Here is a 14,908-nt window from a genome sequence, read left to right as displayed (position 1 = left end):
CTAATTATTTACATGATTAAATGATCAATTATAATTTAATAGTTGAAAGTAAAATATATTTTGAGTATGTCTCTATGAAAATATAAAATAATAATTTATATATAAATAAAAAGCTTATATATGTTTTGCATACTATATTTATAAATGTATCCCTATATTTTTAGTATTTGCACGTTTCCACCAAGACGTCGTATCCCTATGTTTGGGACATGCCGTTTCCAAGCTGTTCGTTTCCCCAGTTCCCTGTATCGTCCGTCGTTTCTATGTTGGCGCTACATAAGATTTCAGACATAAATCAGATAAATATTACACAGAATCTAGTCTAATATTTGGGGGCATCGTGCAATTATTTAAGTTTAGGGGTAAAGTGTAAAACGAGTCAAAGTTCGGGGACAAAATCCGAAATTCAAAGTCAAAAAGAGGCAATTCACAAATCAACGCACTGCAAAAAAAAAAAAAAAAAAAAAAAAAATCCATTCAACATTTCTCGAGCAACCTTGGTCAGAAACATCGCGGAGGAGAGATCAAGTATTGACGAAGACACCACTGGTAAGAACGCGTGACTTCTCCTTCCCAATTTCACAATTGTTCATCTGTTAAAACCGTCTCAGAAATTTAAAGTTTTCCCCTTTTTTATAATTTTTTTTTACGTAGCTAAAATGGCAGATAATTGATTAGGTTTTTGTTTTCCGTAGCTAAGAGCAAGAAAGAAATCGGTGTATGAATGAGAAATCCGCCCACCCTTGTATCGCTCGCGATCGATTCTGCACTGAACAACTTCGCCAGTATATACGATCTCTCCTTTCTGCCTGAACACATTCTTCTCGAGCTACTTGCGGTATGTATGTATACTTTCTACATTAACAGTGTTAGCATATCACCGTAGATTTACAGATGATTACACACATAAATACTGTGTAAAGTGTGTATGATATATTATACTATATACACGGACACCGGTTGTCGTTTGTCGGTTGGTTATTACATGGTCAAGTTCGACGGGTGTAGGATGGAATGTGATAAACCCTAATCATCCCCGGAGAAGAGGGAAAACATATATGAGTATGTGATAATGGATTTTGTGTACACTTTTTGGTTATTTGGACATGGGTTTGTCTTTAATTTCGTCAACAATTCGATTCCGTGTTTCTTGATTTGCTTCATTGGAGGGGGTAAGGGGTTTCTGATTATTTGTGCTTTTGTTTCTCTCTCTCTTTTTTACTATGTGTGTGTGTTTGTGATGGCAGATTAGTATTTCCGATTTGACATGTTTGTTGAAAATGCTGGATTTTGTGTACACTTTTTTGGTTATTTCGACATGGGTTTGTCTTAAATTTATCAACGATTCGATTCCGTGTTCTTGATTTGTCTTCGTTGGAGGGGGGTAAAGGGTTTCTGATTATTTGTGGTTTTGTTTTTCTCTCTTTTTTTTTTTACTATGTGTGTGTTTGTGATGACAGATTTAGTATTTCAGATTCGACATGTTTGTCGAAAACGCTGGATTTTGTTTATTATCTTGAAGTAGTGAGCTGCTTTAGTAGTTTAAGGATAATTCTCGATTCTCTCTTTTTTCGTTTTCGTCGCTGTTGCAGTTTGTAGAAGATAAAAAAAATTAACTAGTTGGTGTTGGAAAAGTAGTCACTTTATCGAATCTTCCAAAGTCCAGAATGTTAGTTAATACTAGAAAAATTATCGGAATACTTTATTGGATAATAACGTTGTTATTTCTTGGAAACTGAATTTCTTAAAATAATTTCTTCATGTGCAATTTATTTTTCTTGATTGGCAGAGAACGTTGAAAGCTGGGAAATTGAACGAGAAGATTTTGAATTTGTTTGTGGCAACTGACAAAGAAGAAATTCTTTCGTTCATCGAGTCTCTCAATATCCAGCATATTATGCTTCCTGTTCTTCCTACTCGTAAGTTATCTCTTTCGCCGTCGTTTTTGTGCTGCACGAGTATGATTCTTGTTTCTATTTTCTCACTTCCAGATTTTTCTCAGGATGCTCCGATAAATATTAATGCACGTTTTGCACGAAACGAGAGAGGGCTTCTATAAATGAGTGCTCTTCTCAAGAGAACAAAGCTGCTCTTATTTTTTTCGATTGCTTATTTCGAAATAATGTCTCGACTAAGCATCGAATATGATGAGGTGGGCATTTGTTATATAGTTTGTGAATAAGAAGAGTATCCGGAAATGAATATGAACAATGTAGAAGGCCGGAATCATTTGGTAGATGTCGATATTTTTTTATTTTCCTTTTTTGCCCCCTCTGTTATTTGTTTCTATATTCATCTGTAGGGGTATTTGCACTCGGCTCCCCTGTGAAATGTCTAATTGTCAAAAAACCCCCTCTGATAAAAAAATTAGCAAATACCCCCCTATGAAAGGAAGTCAATGACAATAAGGACCCTACGAGCGAATCGTGGGATACACTCGCGGTTCATGCAGCTGGGCGTGCGTTTTAGGACATTTTAGGACAAATTAAAGTTTTCTAAATTATCAATTCAGTCCCTCATATTTTATGAAATACCCTCTTCTTCACTACACCTAAAACCACCACTATAATGTCAAACCCCAGCTCTCCCATGGCCCATCTCCGCTTCGCAGCCCCCTACCACTTCTTCTATCGTCTAGGACTGCCCCTTCCACTATATCCCCGTTCACCTCACCATAACTCTCGACAATACCCTATCACCGCCCGTAAATGCCACCACAAGAACAATGAGCCTCTCTTCGGGCAAACCAACACAATTTGGGCAATTACGAGACTTATCCCAAAAATTAAGTGCTCTGCCATTACAACCATGAGCCAAGAAGAGAACCGCCTTAGGCAAGTCTGGTATCTGCCATATCAAATCAGTCCCATTTCTTAATTCTACCGTCGGATTTAACTGAACCAAAGAGTCGAAGCTGTTCCATTTTTGGTTCTCGAGATCAGACATCAATCTCGATCGGTCGTCGTTCTTTCCGAATAAAAGCACCAATGCCACCATTATCAATATCAGAAGCGTAAATAAAGCTGGGAACCTGATATTTCTTGCACTCCTAGACTGCTTGAGTAATCTTTTTCCGCGTCCAAACATGGCTGAAGAAAATCGTAAAATGAATCGTGTTTAACCAAATTCCTTCACAACACCTGAGAATCCAAATTCCCAATAGATGGACACAAATCCGAACAAATCGAAGCAAAACTCGCCTCAATATCCTCCGGCGAAGGGCTTCGGAGATATTTAAATTGGATTTTTTAATTTTTATTTTTTGCCGACTTCTCAAGGAGAAATCAAAATCGACGCCGTCACGACGTGATACCGTTGGTGTAGTCGCCCCGGCGCATTGTTGACAGGTAGGAAGAGTTGGGGCAGGTGGGGTTGGGGGATGGATGTGGTGGTGCTTTGTCTGGTAAAGAATTTTAGGGGGAGGGGGGGCTTACGGGAAGAAGATGGTAGCTGACAAAGTTGAAGGGCTCTGGGGTAAGGTGTCGAGGAGAGGAATTTGAACGAGGGGTGGGCGGCGGTGATTCGAGACGGCGGCAGTGTAGAGGGAGAGAAATTTGAAGGAGTGGGTGGGTGTCGGAGGGCCAGACGGCGGCGGTGCTGACGGAAATGGGGAAGAAGGTGTAAACTTTGGAAATTACAATTTGGTCCTCTAAATTTAGGTTATTTATAATTAAATTAGTTTGATTTTTTTTTCTTTTTTGCTTTATTTTTTATTCAGGGCAATTCTGTCATTTCACGTAAGTCAACGAGCCAGTGCACACAAAGGGGCGGTGGGCTGACTAAAACACAACATAGGGGGTTATATGCTAATTTTTTTTTCCGGGGGAGTTTTTTGCTTCCGAGAAATAACACAGGGGGGTCTATGCAATTAACTCTTCATCTGTATGTAGTGGTGTGTGCATGTATATTACATGTGGGGATTTATATACATACATGTGTGTATAGTTCATTATTAAGCTAATCTTTGATCTTCTATTAATTCCTTTTTACTAGTAATGCATAGCATTTTGACATTGCTAACCACATGAATGATTTATTAGCTCGACTCATACAACAAGAAACCCTAAATAATATTAGGGCAAATTACGGCCACCCATTGAGGAGTTAAATTACGAAAAAACCCTCTTGTTTGCGTAATTACAACCACCCCTCATCTATGTATTTCCTTACACGTTCACCCTTACGTTGTCAAATTTACATAGGAGTGTTCATTCTGTCGCTAAACCGACCGAACAAAAATTTGGTACATGCCGATTACCGAATCGGTAATTCAGTTCGATATTCAGTTTTTTATTTTTATATATATAAATTTTTATATGAAATATTAGTATTTAAACTAAAATTAATTAAAAAAGAAAACATATTTTTAATAAAAAATCGATAATTCAGTTATTAACCGAACCGCACAATAAAACGGTATGAAAATTTGGCTAAACATCTTAAATTTACCAATTTACCAACTGAAAGGGTTTTTTCGTAAGACAATACACAATTGATGGGTGATTATAATTATGCAAACAAGAGGGTATTTTTTATAATTTGATCTTACCTCATGGGTGGTGGTTGTAATTTGCCCATAATATTATTTAGTTGAAAGAATTTATCTCATTTATTTAAATAATTATCCGTTGTTATTTCCACGTGGTTTTCCAAGTTTATGAGTTTTGCCGTTTCCTAGAAGCTAAAAAGACTCATATTTCTCTTCCGTCGGAGTTTCCGCCCCCACCTCTCCGGCCTCTGCGAGTCATGAAACCCCCCGGCGGCCTACTCGCAACCGTGTCTCCGCCTAATTTTGTCCCAAAACCTGCCGCCTTTCCTGCAAGCTTGCACTTCGTCGTTTTCAGCCCTACGGCCATGCTCAAACCACTAACGCGACGCCGTTTCCGCCTCGGAGTATCGTGCTCATCGGGAATTTCGAATGATTCGGTTCAGTTTTCTTCTAGAAACGTCGACGTATTATCCGATTCGCAGCGGGGTAATCAATTGTTGAATTTTGAAGTGAGAAGCCCTTCTATTCCAGCTAGTATAATTTCGGCCGCCCCCAAATTGAGCTTGAGCGATCAAGCTTTCCTGCTCCTCGCCTTCATTGGTTGCACGGTACTTTAATTTTCCTCTTTCCCTTTTTTGTAATTAGTGAATTTGTTTTTCCAGTTTGTACTTATTTTCTCTCTCTAATGGATTCAGATCAGAATTTGATTTTCTCTTTCCAATTTTGATTCGTGATATGCAGACTTCTGTTGCATTCGTTAGCCTTGTTGCTGCAGCTGTGCCAACACTATTTGTAAGTATATTTTCCGTCTCAATCTCGTTGTACATGGGAAAAAAGAAATTGAAGGTTTTTCGAGAAACTGGAAGGCGAAATAACAAAAAGTTTGCCTATAGAGAAAGAATTTCCAAAGAATGAGAAAAAAATGAACCAAAGAGATGCTGTTTTGTTTACTATGTTTATGGTCTAGGCGAACTCATTTCATGAATACGTTTGTATTGTTTATGTTGTAGGCAATGCGAAGGGCAGCAATATCCCTTGCAAAATTAGCCGATACTGCTCGTGAAGAGCTCCCTAGTACAATGGCTGCAATCAGGCTCTCTGGCATGGAAATCAGTGATCTAACACTCGAATTGAATGACTTGAGGTATTTCTTCTTTTTTCGCCCCATTTTTCACGCCTTTCTTAACTGTTTTAAGCAATACTCCTTTTCAAGAGCTGGAGCATATCAATTTGACTAGAATTGAAAAAAAAAAAGGGAAAACCAAACTGCTTCCTAAAATGGTTTTAGAGGTTTAGATGCCTAATGTACTTCTAATTGTACCAAGAACTGCTTCGTAACATAATTTGAATAGTACCGGTTGTTATTAAATGTTTACTTGTTTGCAAAATATGGCTGAATTACTTGTTACACCCCTTGAAAAATAGTCTAGTTGACTGATCATTTATCATAGTTTCTGAAACAGAGGAATATGTCATTTAAGCCATTTATACCATTTGCAAAACTAGTCAGGTTTTTACTCATTAACAACCAATAGAGCTGTTCAGTTACTTGGTTAAGAGAACATACGGCAAGTCTCTGGATTTAGATTTGTGGGTTCGGTGTAAGATCTCTGTAATCTCCAGATTTCCCAGATGAGTGACATGAGTCAGTTAGCCTCTCCACTAGTTAATCTATGTTGGTTTTGGGGTAGTCATTAACATGTGTATCTCTTAAGCTGGAAAATGTAATAAAGACTAAGCGTACACTACTTGAAGCTCGAAATCTCTCATTTTTTCCTCATTAGTAATTAAAAACTATAATCTTGATACATCTCGAAATAAATATGTTCTTTTCATCTGGTTCTCAGCCAAGAAATAGCAGACGGAGTCAACAAATCTTCTCAAGCGGTGCAAGCAGCAGAAGCTGGAATCCGACAAATAGGTTCAGTTGCTCGCGAACAGACAATGTGTAAGACGTTCGTTCCTCTTTTTGCCTGGTTTTTATTTAGTATCTTTTTCACGAACTGGATTGTAATAATTGGATATTTTTTTGTGTAAAAAGCCATGATTCAGGAAAGGGCTAGCCTGCCAATCATCTCCCTACAACCAGTGGTTGTGGGGGCCGCAAAGAAGACTTCTCGTGCCGTCGGTCAAGCCACCAAGACTTTACTGAATATGATCTCGCGAGGTGAGCATAACTCAGCAGATGAAGATGGTGATTCCATGGATAGGATTGAAAGTTAGGAAGTTCGATCGGAAAGGTAAATTTTACAAGCTGAGTCAATATACGTGATAGAATGTTGCTCAATTTGGTCGAAAAGCCAGCAGGTCATGCTTGTGAGTTCTCATCCATATACGAAAACAATGGAAACGAGGACTTATTCTGTCATCTTCTCATGTGTATATATATGCCATTATCTTTTTCCACAACAGAGAAAAATATATGATCCAAGTGAAACTTTTAGTCTCGATTTAATTTACTGTAACTTTTGTGAACTTAGTGTCGGATGTTTTGAGACAGAGTGAAAACCCATGAGATCAAAAGACAGAGAAAGATGTCTTTGTAGCATATAGGCAAGCTCAATTGAGTAATGGAGACAGAATTGGCCTGCTCGAAAATGTACTGGATGATTTCATTAAATTAACTTTTTTTTCTTCTTTTAAATGACCAAGTAAAATTTCACTCCATAAATCATAAACATTTAAATTGTTCTTTTGTTTAATCTTGATGGTTGAATGTATTCTCTTTTTATTTGGTCTGATATGACATTTTCTTTTATTCTCTTTTTCCTATTCTTTAAATTACAAGTAATCTATAGCACTAAAGTATTTCTTATATCATACATCATTTGTACATTTCGATCTTCTCTATTATTTTGTATGAAACATCTCAAGTAGGTCCAAAGGAGTTCTCAAAAAGGATTGAGAAACATCCAATGTATTATTGTATTACACACTCATCCTTTCAGGTGATTTTGACGGTGATGCGCCGAATAAGCTCTTCTCCTTCCTTGCTTTCTGCAAGCGGAAAACCCCAAACCGTAAATCATTAGTAAAATCGAATTTCTAATCAAACATGTATTATGTACGTGTGTGTGTATATATGTATTAACTTGAGTAGTAAACTAACCATCTCCAGCCGTGTGTTTTTCAAAGCCTTGTCCAGCTCTTCGAAAACCAAATCTATGGTGGGACGGCCTGTACTTGAACTTGCTACGCAGAGCACCGCTATTTGCAATATGGACTCAAAATCTACGTCCACAATGTTTCCTTTCATCTTCGGGTCTTGAAAATCCGTCAGAGGCCGTTTTCCCATGTTCACATCCTTTGCCTGCATTGTTTTCTCAAGATTCAATACACCATCAACTAGGTGAGTGTCTCTCTGTGTGTGTGTATTTTTGCATGTATCTATGTATGTGGAGGGCCAACTATACTAAACTGCTCAGAAAAAAAAAAAAAAACGGTGTAGGGGGGCCATAGCCCCCCATCACCCTATGCATACTCCAACTGTGTTTGTTTGTGCATTAACCATCAACTAGGTGCTCCATGTGTGCGTCTTTTTGTGCGTATTTATGTCTCTGCCGACAATACTATACTATTAGAAAAAATGGCGTTCGTGTGTATGGGGTTAGGGGGGTACGGTGTACCTTTCTTGTGAGCTGGTCTCTGGCATCTAGGTCAAGTTCAATGACTCTTTGTCCGGACAGAAGTTGCAGAATGACAATTCCGAAACTGTAAATATCACTAGCACTCGTAAGTTTTGCATTGCTCATATACTCTGGATCCATATAACCTATTGTCCCCCGAACATCTGTATACACTTTGCTCTCTTCCATACCCAACATTCTCATCAGTCCAAAATCTGAAAGCTTTGGGTCCATATTTTGAGCCAATAGAATATTCGTCAGCTACAAAACACACAAAGAACCAAAAAAAAAAAAAAAAAAAAAGAAAAAATGTCAAAATTCACCGATAATACGTAGTTTGTTAGATGAGGTTGTCTCTTATATAGACATGTATGTATATATATATATGCACCTTAATATCTCGATGAACGATGCATCCGTTTACGTGATTATGGAGATACTTGAGGGCAAATGCACAGTCCCTCAGTATTTTCACCCTCGACTCCCATGTTAGAACTTTGTCGTTCACTGTACATGAAAACATAGATAGATGTGTGATTCCGAAAACAAGCATACTTTTTTTTTATAAAGAAAAAAAAGAAAAGGGAAAAACATACTTAAGAGATGTTGAGCTAGATTTCCATTAGAGCAATACTCGTAGACTAAATACTGTTCCCCATCTTCAATACAGCATCCGAATAGACAGACAAGATTCGGATGTCTAACTCTGGAAAGACCTTCGATTTCTCTAGTGAAAGAATCGGAGGTGTTACTCTTGTATATTTGCTTGATTGCCACTAGCTGTCCGCTAGGAAGAACGCCCCTGTAAACTCGGCCCGCACTGCCTCTCCCTAGGTACTTCTTTTCGTTGTTGTAGTTTATTGCATTCTCGATTTCTGCTAACGAGAATCTGTAGAGCCCAGAGAATCTAGCTGCGATGTTTTTGTACTTGAGGGGTTTCTTGCCTTCCTTTTGATTCTTCGTCACATATTTTATCAGGGCTATGATTGCGGTTAGCGCGATTATCACTAGGACTACTGCTAGTAAAGCTTCGGCCAAACCATCTGAATATTATCAAAACAGAAAAAAACACAAAAAGAAATAGTTAAAAAGTTGTGTTTGTCAATTTCAACTAGGGGTGGAAATCGGACGGATCAGGCCGGAATCAACACTTTCGGAAGTGAATAACAAATTCCATTTCCGCTAAAAAGAAAATTCAGAAATTGAAATGAAAAAAACTCTTTTTAAAATCGCAAAATTTCGGATAAGAATTGGTAGAATTTGGAAATTTCTAAAATTTTGTCATCTATAATATAAAATACACAATAATGTAGATACTATAAATATAATTTCCAGAAATCAATCGATCAGATATCGGAATCTAATATGTGTTCCAATTCCATTAAAAAATCAGAATGAGAAATGGTATTCCAAAATCGGTAGTATTTGGATAAGAATCAATTGAATTCGTAAATTCCCGCTCCAATTTCCACTCCTAATTTCATCACTACTCGAAAAATAACAGATTCCTATATAGAACAGAAAAATACTAGACAAGTAGATAAATGAAGTTGTACTTACAGGTAAGTTTGATGTAGTATACCTTTTCTGCAAATTAGTCAATATCATCATATCAGTAATTTAGCAATATAAAACCCACACACAACTATGTGTAAAAAATGAATTAGAAAAAAAAAAAAAAAAATCCCACCTGAAACAGCCAAAGCAGGCAAACACCTATCAAAATCATCAATCCCAGATGAATAAGCACTCCCATTCAATATTTTCGCAGCTATAACCGACACAACAAGACCGACAAGACAAATAGCTTTCTCCGTATCATTTCCCAAAACACCGAACTCCTTCAACACACTATCCAACGTCTCCGACATTGTAAGAATGCAATTCCCACAAGCATCGTCGAACGAAGAAGAACCAAAGCCAGAACAACGATCAACGACTTTTCTATCGATATTCGAAATCTGAAGAGTCGAGCATTTGCTACTTCCGTAGAAGAATTTCCCGAGTCCGCAGTTTTGAGCTGACGTGCCGGGCTGGATCGGGAATGGTCCGATGCAGTGGTTCCATTGACTTTGGTCAACGAAGATGTTTCCGGTTGGGTTGTTGTGCGCTTCGAGAGCTAAGGCGTGGGAATAAACGAGGAGGGTGTTTTGGCAGCAGCTCGTTTTCGGGAAGGTGTTGTTGTTCCAGTCTTTGAGGTTTTCTTTGGTGTTATTGCATCCACCTATTGGTTTGTATGGATATGAAGTGAAGTTTAACCTGCAATCTGCAAATGCGTTTTCATCGGACAATCAAACGCGTAATTATTACATCCTTAAAAACGTCATACTAAAAGAATAACAACGTAAAAGCTGCGGAATCGAAATCGAAAACTATGTAAAACCTGATGGATCATATGACGAGACTTGAAGAGAAAGAAGAGTTATCAAGAGCAAATATGGAAGCATAAACTTTATGCATACTACTTCCATCTCTCTCTCTCTCTCTAAGAACCTGATCAGCACTAATTTCTCTTTATAGGGCTATCTATTTTCTGATCATTAGAATCGAATAAAAAAATTGGATATTCTTGTATATTCATAATTTAATTGCTTAGTTTATAGAGCCTTGTTTTCGATGCATGCATAGTAGAGTCTCACTGTACGAAGGTTGGCAAAATAGAGGTCATCTCGCAACTTATTGCAAATGTTTTTTTTTATATTACTAGCAAAATATAAAAATATTTTTATTTTCTTGAAATCTCCGCCAATTGATTTTTCTTGGCATTTATATATAGTTTAAATAAAAAAAAAATCAAGAAATAATTTTTAATTTAATTTATAGCCATCAAATTCAAGAGGGAAAAGACAATATAAAATACTTAAAGCTATTATTTTCTAGAAGCACATATTTTCTAATTAATGATTATTTTCTTGTTACTAGTTGTAACACAGTACGGCGTCGTTTTGCCAAAATCATTGCAGGGCTCAGAATCACAAAAACATCTTATCCAACTTCACAAGCTTTCAACTCCACACGTCACACCGTTTTATCTCCACATTTATAATCCTCCTCTCTCTCTCTCTCTCTCTCTCTCTCCCTCTCACTACTTTCTCTCTCTACATTCTGATGCATTCCCCTAAAATGTACCATACCGACATCCTTGTTTCACAACTCAAAGGTTAGTGGCTTAGCTTGTACTTCTTTAGTGTGTGTGTGTGTGTTTCTTTCATCCTATATATTAACATTGCATCCTTTATATATTATCACATTCTCTGTTCTTGGTGGCTTTCATTCGTTTGTTCTTGATAATTGAAGAGGAGAGTTGAAAATTCTGTTTTGGGGTTTTATTTATTTATTTATTTATATTAATTTTAATGTCAGATAAATGATAAAGATGAAGCTTGTTAGATGTGTATTTCAAGAATTGGGAATGAGAAACAAAAATTCATTTGAGCAAGAATTTATTGGAATAATTTAGTTTTAGCTAAAGTGCTTAGTCTAATATAAGTATAATAAGGCCTCGTTTGGTTGCAGAGATATGATTAGTTAAGATAAGATTAGATAATCTATTGAAAATCCAATAATTTTATCGGGTCCCACGACGTCCAACAAAAAAGATATCTAAAATGCAAGATAAGACATGATAACATACTATTTCCGGGTCGACCAGGAAAGTTATTGTGTTTACCAAACGTCAAACAAGGTCCAATTATTTCATTAATCGTGACTAATCTCCCCAACCAAACGAGGCCTAAGAATATAGCATAGCATTCGACGCATGCATATGTTGCCTATTGAGTAGATACTGGATTTTATTTTGTAGAAATCTACTATCGTTTCGACTGACCGGAACTTATTACGCATCGTATCTTGAAGTAGTTATTGCTTGATGTATTAGATCTGACGTGGCAACGTTACATTCAGGTTGCATTTGGCAGTCAACAGCAGAATAAGAATAAAACATGGCTGTATTGTTATACTCGGGGTTACTTTCCAACGGTGAAAGCATTCTCTTACATTGTAAATCAAGATTCTCTCGTGGTGAAAGCCACAAATCGAGTTGTAATGGGAATCTAACAGTGCGAATGGGTTCCGATAAATGGAACTTCCGATACTTGAAATTACTTAAAACCCCTCAGTTCTCTAAAGTGTTCGGCCCGAGATTTTCAAATATCTTCTCTTCAGAGACAACTAAAACTCCTTCGAGCGATGGTCTTAACACAATTATAGCTGAGGTGACTTCACATTTTTAGCCTCAATTTTTTTTATTTCGTTTTGTTATTTCTTTTTTTAATAGAAACTCTTTTTTGTAGGTGAAAAAGAAATTAGATTTTCAAGAAGTGCCGAGTTTCGATTCGTGGAAGAAATGGAGCTATGTCAACGGTGCTGCGATTTTACTGGCATTAGCATTGATGTTCGTTCCTACAGCTGATGCCGTAGATGCTCTAAAAACTTGTACTTGCTTACTCAAAGAATGCAGGTATTTCAATTTAAACCGAATATTTTGTATAATTTAAATAATCGTTTTTACAATATTCACACAAATGTAACACTACGCAGATTGGAACTCGCCAAGTGCATTGCAAATCCATCGTGCGCGGCCAATGTCGCATGTCTTCAGACATGCAATAACAGGCCCGACGAGACCGAATGCCAGGTCAGCATCCCCTATTTTTTTTTTTTTTTTTTTTTTTTTTTTACATAATGTAATATCATTGTGAATCTAACGAAAATAATATTATTATTATCACAGATAAAGTGTGGGGACCTATTTGCAAATAGCGTTGTGGATGAATTCAACGACTGTGCCGTGTCTCGAAAGAAATGCGTGCCGCGAAAATCCGATGTGGGAGAATTTCCAGCACCCGATCCAGCTCTTCTAGTGCCGAAATTCAACATAAATGATTTTACCGGGAAGTGGTTTATTACGAGTGGTTTAAATCCTACTTTTGACACCTTCGACTGTCAACTTCACGATTTCCACACGGAATCGAACAGACTTGTCGGGAACTTGTCTTGGAGGATAAAGACACCGGATACTGGCTTTTTCACTCGAACGGCTGTGCAGAAATTCGTGCAAGATCCGAAATACCCGGGAATATTATACAATCATGATAATCCGTTTCTTAACTACCAAGATGACTGGTATGTACATACATATTTTCTTAGCTTTCACTTAATTTCGATTATATGATCATGGCTAATATCACCATTTCCGGAGTGATCGGATTAGAATTAGAACTTTCGGAAAAAAATAATCCAGTTTTTCTCGGAAATGAAAAGTTAATTCCGATTCGGTTCCACAAAAAATCGGAAAAATCAGGAATTGTTGGAATGGAAAAACTTGTTAAAAAACCGGAAATTTTCGGATCAGAATTGGCCGAATTCGGAATTTCCAAATTTTTTAGCCACCTATGGTATAGAATACATAATAATATTGATTTAAGTATAATGTTTGGAAAAAAAATCAGAATTTCGGAAACTAAAATCGAAACAAAATCTAATATGTATTCCAATTCCGTTCCAAAAAATCGTAACAATCGAAAAATTCGCAACTTCAATTTTGGAATTCCGAAATGAAAAATCTCATTCCATAATCGGAATATCCGGATTGGAATATGCGGAATTCTGTTCCAATTTCCGTCACTAACTATTATTGTCGGCCCCCCTATTTTTTGTTAATGTACATTTTGCCCCTCGATCATGAAATTCTGGCTCATATAAGACCAAATCAACGATAAATTGCATGATGAACCTCTTTAAATCATTCGAAATTACTTTTTTGATATTTCAAATAAAATTTTGAGCAGGTATATTCTTTCATCCAAGATAGAAAACCAACCGGACGACTATATATTCGTATACTACCGAGGCAGAAACGACGCATGGGATGGATACGGCGGCTCAGTAATCTACACAAGAAGTGCCGTTTTGCCAGAAAGCATAATACCCGAATTACAACTTGCCGCCAAAAAAGTCGGCCGCGATTTCAGCACATTCACAAGGACAAACAACACTTGTGGTCCCGAGCCACCATTGGTCGAAAGATTGGAGAAGACTGTTGAGGAAGGAGAAGAGATACTCGTGAAAGAAGTCGAAGAGATCGAACTAGAAGTGGAGAAAGTGAAGAACACCGAAATCTCGTTGTTCCAGAAGCTGGCCGAAGGGTTTCAAGAACTGATTAAAGATAAAGATTATTTTCTCGAGGAGCTGAGTAAAGAGGAAATGGATATTTTGAGTGAGCTGAAAATGGAGGCGAAAGAGGTAGAACAGCTTTTCGGTAGAGCTATACCATTGAGAAAACTACGATGATTTTTTTTTTTAAGTGATATGGATATTTTCTTGATTACCAGTTTGTTATAGTAATACAAGTAGCTTGTAATAATAATTTTAATTTTTTTTTTGGTGAATGAATAAAATCCAACCTGTAAATTGGTTGGAAAGGAAGTTGATCAATTTACAGTTATGTTTTGTGAATTTGAGTTATAAGAGACAATTTTTCTTAAATGAACACTAAAATAGGGTTATTTTTATGCTACACCTGATGAATGTTACATCGGATCGTTGATTTACATACACCAATGTGGATGTGTGTGTGTATATGAATGATAAAGTTTTACCTAATATATTTCACGTAGCATAGTATAAACCATGAAATAGTGAAGTTTGAGATTCGTATCTATCACATGTATCTAATCGGGGAAATTACAGTTTTAGTCCCTCAAGTTTGCATTGATTTCACATTTGGTCCCTCATGTTTCAATAATTCAACACTTTTGGTTCTTTCCGTCAATTTACCGTTAGTCTGTTA

General features: G+C 37.0%; 5 protein-coding genes across 8 annotated transcripts in view; 4 read left to right on the top strand and 1 right to left on the bottom strand.

The window, feature by feature from the left end:
- LOC105955303 (putative late blight resistance protein homolog R1B-16) overlaps window positions 1–14,908 on the top strand; it is a 53,425-nt gene that overhangs the window by 25,167 nt on the left and 13,350 nt on the right. The window lies entirely within an intron of this gene.
- On the top strand, window positions 442–3,979 carry LOC105955481 (UDP-arabinopyranose mutase). 3 transcript variants are annotated; one of them, XM_088820163.1, is made up of 5 exons: window positions 442–549; window positions 696–838; window positions 1,790–1,919; window positions 2,003–2,304; window positions 3,891–3,979. In XM_088820163.1, exons 2-4 carry the CDS (start codon window positions 725–727, stop codon window positions 2,020–2,022), a joined length of 264 nt encoding a protein of 87 aa, XP_088676289.1. In that variant the 5' UTR covers window positions 442–549; window positions 696–724; the 3' UTR covers window positions 2,023–2,304; window positions 3,891–3,979. The 3 variants fall into 3 exon arrangements, with proteins under 3 accessions (XP_088676289.1, XP_088676288.1, XP_088676290.1); XM_088820162.1 differs by having other exon boundaries at window positions 458–549; window positions 1,992–2,304; XM_088820164.1 differs by having other exon boundaries at window positions 459–549; window positions 679–838.
- On the top strand, window positions 4,637–7,760 carry LOC105955480 (chitinase-like protein). Of its 2 annotated transcripts, XM_088820161.1 has the most exons (6): window positions 4,637–5,097; window positions 5,231–5,281; window positions 5,500–5,633; window positions 6,337–6,437; window positions 6,531–6,729; window positions 7,625–7,760. In XM_088820161.1, the coding sequence occupies exons 1-5, from the start codon at window positions 4,747–4,749 to the stop codon at window positions 6,710–6,712; spliced, it is 819 nt and encodes a 272-aa protein (XP_088676287.1). In that variant the 5' UTR covers window positions 4,637–4,746; the 3' UTR covers window positions 6,713–6,729; window positions 7,625–7,760. The 2 variants fall into 2 exon arrangements, with proteins under 2 accessions (XP_088676287.1, XP_012834661.2); XM_012979207.2 differs by lacking the exon at window positions 7,625–7,760 and having other exon boundaries at window positions 6,531–7,133.
- On the bottom strand, window positions 7,287–10,597 carry LOC105955479 (cysteine-rich receptor-like protein kinase 42). The gene is made up of 8 exons (XM_088820159.1): window positions 10,499–10,597; window positions 9,806–10,381; window positions 9,676–9,702; window positions 8,712–9,158; window positions 8,507–8,622; window positions 8,116–8,376; window positions 7,599–7,799; window positions 7,287–7,486 (listed from the first exon to the last, which is right to left on the bottom strand). Exons 1-8 carry the CDS (start codon window positions 10,584–10,586, stop codon window positions 7,418–7,420), a joined length of 1,785 nt encoding a protein of 594 aa, XP_088676285.1. The 5' UTR covers window positions 10,587–10,597; the 3' UTR covers window positions 7,287–7,417.
- NPQ1 (non-photochemical quenching 1) lies at window positions 10,994–14,574 on the top strand. The gene is made up of 6 exons (XM_012979210.2): window positions 10,994–11,275; window positions 12,022–12,332; window positions 12,411–12,577; window positions 12,658–12,754; window positions 12,851–13,242; window positions 13,908–14,574. The coding sequence occupies exons 2-6, from the start codon at window positions 12,060–12,062 to the stop codon at window positions 14,407–14,409; spliced, it is 1,431 nt and encodes a 476-aa protein (XP_012834664.1). The 5' UTR covers window positions 10,994–11,275; window positions 12,022–12,059; the 3' UTR covers window positions 14,410–14,574.

Source organism: Erythranthe guttata, chromosome 6, assembly GCF_056151865.1.
Source record: "Erythranthe guttata isolate IM_541 chromosome 6, IM_541, whole genome shotgun sequence".
NCBI lineage: Eukaryota > Viridiplantae > Streptophyta > Magnoliopsida > Lamiales > Phrymaceae > Erythranthe > Erythranthe guttata.
The sequence above is the reverse complement of the archived record's forward strand: the minus strand, read 5'-3'. Positions and strand labels throughout refer to the sequence as shown.

Bases quoted from the DNA above. Each gene is read 5' to 3' on its own strand.
- LOC105955481 (XM_088820162.1), top strand. From the start codon at position 725: ATGAGAAATCCGCCCACCCTTGTATCGCTCGCGATCGATTCTGCACTG. The intron at 839-1,789 runs GTATGTATGTAT...CTTGATTGGCAG, and splicing joins TTCTTCTCGAGCTACTTGCG to AGAACGTTGAAAGCTGGGAA. The intron at 1,920-1,991 runs GTAAGTTATCTC...TCTCACTTCCAG, and splicing joins GCTTCCTGTTCTTCCTACTC to ATTTTTCTCAGGATGCTCCG.
- LOC105955480 (XM_088820161.1), top strand. From the start codon at position 4,747: ATGAAACCCCCCGGCGGCCTACTCGCAACCGTGTCTCCGCCTAATTTT. The intron at 5,098-5,230 runs GTACTTTAATTT...CGTGATATGCAG, and splicing joins TCGCCTTCATTGGTTGCACG to ACTTCTGTTGCATTCGTTAG. The intron at 6,438-6,530 runs GTAAGACGTTCG...TTGTGTAAAAAG, and splicing joins TGCTCGCGAACAGACAATGT to CCATGATTCAGGAAAGGGCT.
- LOC105955479 (XM_088820159.1), bottom strand. From the start codon at position 10,586: ATGGAAGTAGTATGCATAAAGTTTATGCTTCCATATTTGCTCTTGATA. The intron at 9,159-9,675 runs GTAAGTACAACT...GATAATATTCAG, and splicing joins ATACTACATCAAACTTACCT to ATGGTTTGGCCGAAGCTTTA. The intron at 8,377-8,506 runs GTGCATATATAT...TGTGTTTTGTAG, and splicing joins TCGTTCATCGAGATATTAAG to CTGACGAATATTCTATTGGC.
- NPQ1 (XM_012979210.2), top strand. From the start codon at position 12,060: ATGGCTGTATTGTTATACTCGGGGTTACTTTCCAACGGTGAAAGCATT. The intron at 12,578-12,657 runs GTATTTCAATTT...AACACTACGCAG, and splicing joins TGCTTACTCAAAGAATGCAG to ATTGGAACTCGCCAAGTGCA. The intron at 12,755-12,850 runs GTCAGCATCCCC...TTATTATCACAG, and splicing joins CCGACGAGACCGAATGCCAG to ATAAAGTGTGGGGACCTATT.